This window comes from Limanda limanda, chromosome 7, assembly GCF_963576545.1.
Source record: "Limanda limanda chromosome 7, fLimLim1.1, whole genome shotgun sequence".
NCBI classification, from domain to species: Eukaryota; Metazoa; Chordata; class Actinopteri; order Pleuronectiformes; family Pleuronectidae; genus Limanda; species Limanda limanda.
The window spans coordinates 483,947-491,728 of record NC_083642.1 but is presented as its reverse complement, the minus strand read 5'-3'; the positions used below and the strand labels follow the sequence as shown (position 1 = coordinate 491,728).

The 7,782-nt window shown below is 46.9% G+C and overlaps 1 protein-coding gene across 1 annotated transcript; it reads right to left on the bottom strand.

Annotated features, from left to right (window-relative positions):
* Nucleotides 1–620: 620 nt before the first annotated feature.
* On the bottom strand, nt 621–7,579 carry LOC133005352 (L-rhamnose-binding lectin SML-like). The gene is made up of 9 exons (XM_061075008.1): nt 7,532–7,579; nt 6,743–6,775; nt 6,600–6,662; nt 2,344–2,479; nt 2,028–2,137; nt 1,707–1,751; nt 1,354–1,486; nt 1,169–1,272; nt 621–1,023 (listed from the first exon to the last, which is right to left on the bottom strand). The coding sequence occupies exons 1-9, from the start codon at nt 7,557–7,559 to the stop codon at nt 1,013–1,015; spliced, it is 663 nt and encodes a 220-aa protein (XP_060930991.1). The 5' UTR covers nt 7,560–7,579; the 3' UTR covers nt 621–1,012.
* Between the last annotated feature and the right edge of the window lie 203 nt (nt 7,580–7,782).

Genomic DNA, 7,782 nt, shown 5'->3' with positions numbered 1-7,782 from the left:
TCTGAGTAAACTGGTCAACCAGAGGAGAAATGGACATGAATCACTCCAGGACAACAGTGAGCTCATAATTCATCTTTATTGTTTCATGACTCTTTCTATTTTACATTCAAACTGGAATCAGGACTCGTGTCCGTCACAGAATCATCGTTACATTACTGCAAAACTCATATCGCTGCTTTAAGGAGATCAAGATGAGGCCAGACAGTTTATTAAGATGAAGGGTTTCTGGAAATCTCTTAATGGGAATTAACTTAATTGATTAAAGTACATTTAAATAAAAACAAAATAAACAATCAAATATATTAGAATGGTCTCATATTCATAGATCACAGTTTGTCTCATTGTCTTTAACAAGGTGAGACGTCCTCTGTCCTCAACAAGAGTCCAACTACTGAAACCTGTAGCAGGTGAAGACGGTAGAAACCTCAGAGACACATGTGAGGACCCGTCTCCAGGAGACACGTGTGAGGACCCGTCTCCAGGAGAGACGTGTGAGGACCCGTCTCCAGGAGACACGTGTGAGGACCCGTCTCCAGGAGACACATGTGAGGACCCGTCTCCAGGACAGAGACACATGTGAGGACCCGTCTCCAGGAGACACGTGTGAGGACCCGTCTCCAGGAGACACGTGTGAGGACCCGTCTCCAGGAGACACGTGTGAGGACCCGTCTCCAGGAGACACGTGTGAGGACCCGTCTCCAGGAGACACGTGTGAGGACCCGTCTCCAGGACGGACAGGAGTCCAACAGATGTCCCGTGGAACAGAGGACATCAGAGAGATCAGAGGATTCACAGCTTTGATTAGAATAAACAGTTTGTAGCAGAACTGAAGATCAATGACCTGATGGAATATTGTCAGTCGAGTCTCTGAGGAGACGTTTTATATACAAGCAGTCTGGTTGTGATAATACACAGATTTGATTAAGTTGAGACAGATACAGTAGAAAATGATCAGTAGGTTTAGTTTGGATTTACAGGATCGATTAAATAATCTGATGTGACGTCAGTGAGTTCAAACAGGATCTGAAAAGGAACAGACGGCAAAGTTAATCATACGTGGAAATATCTCAGTAATATGACTTATTACCTATTAAATGTTTCCTTCTACCTCAAAGCAAACACTTATTTAGTTAATCTTTGAATCAGTGTTGAACAGAGAGTCTCTCACATTGACACGTGTAGGACACCTCCAGGTACTTGAAGGTTCCAACACACGGATCTCCAAACACGGAGTTCACGGCTCGGATCCTGCAGCTGCTCCTCCCGTTACAGCTGTGGACAAAGAGAAGTTAACATCTGTTCTCAGGTCAGATCTCAGACCAGGCTTCAATCTGCATCAGAGCAGGACTCCACCTGTCAGCCACTGTCCTCGTGGGACTGGAGCAGAGGACGTCTTGGAGCTGAGACTCAGGCCGACGGTAGGAACACGTGGTCCGGTCTCGACGTCCATAATCTGCTCCGTACACGAGGATGACCTGTCCGTCCTCTGCCCGGGGGACGAGGACATGAGCAGAGGAGGACAAGATGGAGAGAGGCAGGAGAGGGGAAATACACATTTTACAATTCATACATTTAGTTAGTAAAATAGAAGCTGCTTTTCATGTCCTTGCTCTAAAAGTGATTAATGAAACATGTCAAACACGTTCATACACACTCCTACAGAGAAATAACATTTAGAATCATAAAACATAGAAAACTAATCTCACCACAGTGTAGATCTGCTTCAGAATGCTCACAGATGTCGAGGTGAACTGTGAAAGTGACATCACTCAGATTAGATTCTCAGCCTCAGGACTTTGGAAACAACATTATTATAAATGATACATTTATTGGGATTAACTCCTTGAGATGCACCGTCTCATATTCAAGATATTTCACAATCACTACACAACAAAAATAAATACAATCATCCACATAGCAACAGAGCAGACAGGTGAATGGGTCATGGGTCATGTGACTCCGGCGTGTTGCTCACCTGCTGGCAGACAGATGAATGGGTCATGGGTCATGTGACTCGTGTTGCTCACCTGCTGGCAGACAGGTGAAGTTCGTCTCCAGGTATTTAAAGGTTCCGACGCAGGGATCAGAAGTTTGAACATCGTTTGTGTTTAGTTCACAAACTCTCTTCCCATCACACCTGCAGGAAACACACAAAGTAAACAAGATGGAACAAAACACACAAAACACACAAAACACACAGACTAATAACAGAGGATTCATTCTTCACTCTCCTCTAACCGTGTTCTCTGAACGTATGAAATCAGGTCGGTTTGTTAACGTGATTCTGAAAGTGACGTCACATCAAACATGTGACTCGTGATGTGAGTAGAGAACCGACTTCACCTGGTCCTCAGGAGGTCAAAGGTCCCGGGCAGGGAGCACGCCGTGTTGACCAGCTCCTGTGGGCGTCGCCCCTCGCTGCAGGTGTGTCCGTCTGTGCGTCCGTACAGAGCGTCCTGCACGCTGACCACGCCGCTGTCTGTCCACCGAGAGACAAACCAGGCATCTGAATTATTACATTTACACACTCTGATGAATATTAGAACCTGAGTCTAACATGTGAATGACTAGTTTTCATCTGCAGGTTGATGGTTAAATACTGAGAGCAATGAAGAAAGGCCCGGAGTCATGTGACTGAAGCATTCTTTAAAAGATGGCGCCGTACTAACAGCAGCCTGTTGTAGCAGCTCCTGGTTCTACCGTCGGTTTATTGTGTTTTTATTAGGTTTGCTGTTTGTTTTTTATATTTATTTTTGCACTGCTCTAAGCATCGTCGTACCGCACAAGGACGAGGTGCTTTTACTACTGATTTTTACACTTTTTACAACTTTTAACTGCACTTCGGTCTCTTCGGATCACTGGGAGCATGCCGGCTACACACGCCGGCTTTGTTTACACCCGCGACCAGCTGATGGCCCTGAGGCACACAGCCCTCTTGGCCGGAGAGAGACCCACCATCCCGGAGGAGTTAAAGAGGAGATGGCGAGGCTGCAGAGCGGGACTTAAACTGAGGATGGAGAAGAGAAAGTTTAAGCCCTTCATCCCTGCAGTCATCACTGGTAACGTGAGATCCCTGGCGAATAAGGTGGACGAGCTGGAAGCGCTCATCAGGACGCAGCGGGAGTACAGGGAGTCCAGTGTTGTGTGTCTCACGGAAACGTGGCTGCACGAGCACATACCGGACTCCAACGTCACCATCCCCGGCTTCCAGACGGTCCGAGCCGACAGAGACACCACCGCGAGCGGCAAGAAGAAAGGAGGGGGCCTCGCCGTGCTCGTAAACAACCGGTGGTGTCACCCCGGGCACGTCACGGTTAAACAGCGTGTCTGCAGCCCGGACATCGAGCTCGTCGCCGTCGGACTTCGTCCGTATTATCTGCCGAGGGAGTTTACCAGTGTTTTCGCCATCACTGTTTACATTCCTCCATCCGGGAACGCGGAAGCAGCGTGTGACGTCATCCACACTGTGACTGCGGGATTACAGACACAACACCCCGGGGCCTTCATCTTCATCACAGGTGACTTCAACCATGCCTCCCTCTCATCCACACTCCCTACCTTCTTCCAGTTTGTGAAATGTGCAACACGTGATAATAAGACTTTGGACCTGCTGTATGCAAATGTGAAGGATGCATACAGCTGCACTGCCCTGCCACCACTGGGCAGGTCAGACCACAACCTAGTCCTGCTCTCACCATCTTACAAGCCTGTGGTTCAGCAGCACTCAGTCACAGTGAGGACTGTGAGGAAATGGTCTCCTGAGGCCATGGAAACACTGCGTGGAGCCCTGGAGGCCACAGACTGGGCTGCTCTGTATGAGCCACATGGTGAGGACATTGATGGCATGACTGACTGTGTCTCTGAGTACATTGGGTTCTGCATTGACAACACCTTTCCCACTAAAGAGGTTCGCTGTTACCCAAATAACAAGCCGTGGGTAACCAGCGACCTGAAGGCCCTTCTGAACCAGAAGAAGAGGGCCTTTAGATCACGGGACAGTGCAGAGCTCAAACGTGTACAAAGGGAGCTCAAACGCAGCATCAGGGAGAGCAAGGACAACTTCAGGAGAAAACTGGAGCACAAACTGGAAGACAATAACACCAGGGACGTCTGGAGTGGGATGAAGGAGATCACCGGCTTCCAGAGGAGAGGGGGGGGAGCAGCGGGGGATGAGGGACGTGCGAACGAGCTGAACACATTCTTCAACAGGTTCAACTCCAACCCCCCCACCCCCAGCGGACCCTTCACTGCCTCCTCTACTTCTCCGAACAACAACCCCCCACCTCCCCCCATCACCCCCTCCCCCCCGTCACCACCTCCCCCCATCCCCCCGCTGGCCTTCACCACAGACCTTCCCACACCTCCCACCCCCAGGACATCCTCACATCACCCACAGCCCCCCACCCCCGAGTCTGGACTCCACTTCACAGCCAGCCAGGTGAGGAGAGAGCTGGACAGGCTCAAACAGAGGAAAGCTGCAGGACCTGACCGCATCAGCCCTCGTGTGCTGAAGGGATGCTCCAGCCAGCTCTGTGGAGTTCTCCAGCACCTCTTCAACCTGAGCCTACAACTTCAGAGAGTGCCAGTGCTCTGGAAAACATCCTGCCTGGTCCCAGTGCCCAAAAAAGGACGTCCTGCTGCACTGGAGGACTACAGGCCGGTGGCACTGACCTCTCACATCATGAAGGTCATGGAGAGACTGGTCCTGGCACACCTCAGGCCGCTGGTGTCCCCATCACAAGACCCCCTGCAGTTTGCATATCAGCCCCATGTGGGGGTTGATGATGCAATCATCTACCTGCTGCAGAAGGCTTATTCCTCCCTGGACAGACCCAACACCTCAGTCCGGATCATGTTCTTCGACTTCTCCAGCGCCTTCAACACCATCCAGCCCAGACTGCTGAAGGCCAAACTGGAGGGCACGCAGGTGAGTGCTCCCCTCATCACTTGGGTCGATGACTATCTGACGGGCAGACCGCAGTTTGTGAGATTACAGAACTGTGTGTCTGGTCGTCTGATCAGCAACATCGGGGCCCCCCAGGGAACTGTACTGTCCCCCTTCCTCTTCACCACATACACTGCTGACTTTCAGCACTGCACTGAGTCGTGTCATCTACAGAAGTTCTCTGATGACACGGCCATTGTGGGGTGTGTTGAGGGCGGGGGGGAGGCTGAGTACAGGGACCTGGTTGACCGCTTTGTGAAGTGGTGTGGGGAGAACTGCATGCAGCTCAACGTGGCGAAGACGAGGGAGATGGTGGTGGACTTCAGGAGGAACAAGCCCCTGCCCTCTCCTGTCTGCATCGGTGTGACGGATGTGGAGGTGGTGTCTGCATACAAGTACCTGGGTGTCACTCTGGACAATAAACTGGACTGGTCCACCAACACACAGGCCGTCTACAAGAAGGGCCTGAGCCGGCTTTACTTCCTGAGGAGGCTCAGGTCCTTCCACGTCTGCAACAAGATGCTGCAGATGTTCTATCAGTCTGTTGTGGCGAGCACCATCTTCTTTGCTGTGGTGTCCTGGGGTGCGGGCATCAAGGCAAAGGACGCCAACAGACTGAGAAAACTCGTCAGGAAGGCAGAGTCTGTGGTTGGCTCTAAGCTGGTCACCCTGGAGGAGGTGGTGGAGGACAGGATGCTGGCAAAACTGCTGGCAATCATGGACAATCCCTCTCACCCCCCCCTCCACAAAACACTGGACAAGCTAAGGAGCAGCTTCAGCCACAGACTCATTCAACCCCCCCGCTGTTCTAAGGAACGATACAGGAAGTCGTTCCTCCCAACCGCAATAAGACTGTAAAACTCCTCCCCCTCTGTCAGAGCCTCCATCACAGAACTGCACTAAACCTGTCTCCTGCTCTGTGTACCTGTACAACACTCTGCTCCATATACACTTACTTCACATCATATGTGATATGTGTTCATATAAACCATATTGATATTATATATCATTTTATACAATAATATTGTCTTTTGCACACTCTGTATACATATTCTTAGATTCATAGTATATTATATTACCTATTGTATAGTCAAATACTTATATTCATATTCATACTTCTACTATGTATCATATCATACTCTCTGTATATTCTTGTTTACATAAGTCTATATACACATATTTATTTATGTGTACATGTTATAATTACTATTATTATATCACCATTACTATTATTATTATATATACTGTTGCTGCCATTATTACCATATACTGCTTTTATATTGGTATAATTACTATCATATATAAATATATATTATGTTATATTATATACTATATATACTGTACTATACTTATATACTGTCTAACAATACCATTACCATCATATCATCAGTACTTTTACCATCATCTTGCCAATGCACCTTATCTACCTATTTTATTGTATTTTTATCTTGTGCTTCTGTTTTTTTATTCTTTCTACCTTTTAATTTTATTCTATTGTATTGTATTGTATTTAATTGTATTCAAATATACCGGCTGCTATGACAACTTAATTTCCCTTCGGGGATGAATAAAGTACTCTATCTATCTATCTATCTATCATTCAGAGTCAGAAGACATTAATATGAATATGAGTGTGGACAGGAAGTGCTCGTACCGCAGCTCAGACGCTGGACGTCCACCCCGTTCGCACAGGAGACGACTCTCTCTGAGGAAACATCTGAAAAACAGAAAGTATGAGCTGGAAAGTGCCAGAGTACTTCTTTATGTAATAGATTACACTCAGTCTGATGTAGTTACCTGTGGTCATGAGCGACCATGTTGCTGCGAGCACTGAAAAACATCAAACACATGAAACAACCTTTTTATTTACTTTGCTTTGAAAACAAAGATGTAAAATGTTCGTTTCATGATTCAGGACCAGATAATAAACCAAAGATTTACCAAAGTGAGATTTTAAATCTCTTATCAACTTCATTTCAAGTAAGTTTATTAGATTCAAAACTTTTCCTGAGCGACAGCAGCAACAGATTCTCAAAGAACACAAAGACAAACTCTTGTTCAGATAAAAGTCACATGTGGTTTAACGCTGAGTTTCAAACACTCAGTTAATTACGTTTCGTTAATTATGTGACTGACAGAACAATTACTGACAAAATGAAACTTGATGTGAAATCAACTAAATCTAAATGTTATTATTTAGAATCAAGACGCCAGCTGAGCTCCAGGAAACTTCTGTCACTAAGAATCAAGTAAAAACAGAAGTTCTAAGTAGTGTTTGGTTTGTGTTGGTTTGTGTTGGTTTGTGTTGGTCTGTGTTGGTCTGTGTTGGTTTGTGTTGGTTTGTGTTGGTTTGTGTTGGTGTGTGTTGGTTTGTGTTGGTTTGTGTTGGTTTGTGTTGGTTTGTATTGGTTTGTGTTGGTTTGTGTTGGTCTGTGTTGGTTTGTGTTGGTTTGTGTTGGTCTGTGTTGGTTTGTGTTGGTTTGTGTTGGTTTGTGTTGGTGTGTGTTGGTTTGTGTTGGTCTGTGTTGGTTTGTGTTGGTTTGTGTTGGTGTGTGTTGGTTTGTGTTGGTTTGTGTTGGTACTCACACAACGAGCTGAGGCGGAGCTGGAGCATGTTTCAGGAGCAGGTGAACTCTTCCACTGACTCACCTGTTTTTATTCCACTGGTTCCAGAGACAAAGTTAATCAATGACCTGATGACTCACCTGATGAAACTCAATTCTGAGAAAAACAATAAACTTCTGATCCAAGTTTATCAGAAGGAAACAGATAAAAAACTGACGGGAAGAAGGTTCGTAACGTGTGTGAGGACTTCCTCCTTCCTCAAGAGATGGAGC

Excerpts from the sequence above, each read along its gene's own strand:
- LOC133005352 (XM_061075008.1), bottom strand. The coding sequence starts at position 7,559 with ATGCTCCAGCTCCGCCTCAGCTCGTTGT. Across the intron at positions 6,776-7,531 it reads GCTCCGCCTCAGCTCGTTGT|TGCTCGCAGCAACATGGTCG; the intron begins GTGAGTACCAAC and ends GATGTTTTTCAG. Across the intron at positions 2,480-6,599 it reads CGTCCAGCGTCTGAGCTGCG|ACAGCGGCGTGGTCAGCGTG; the intron begins GTACGAGCACTT and ends CTCGGTGGACAG.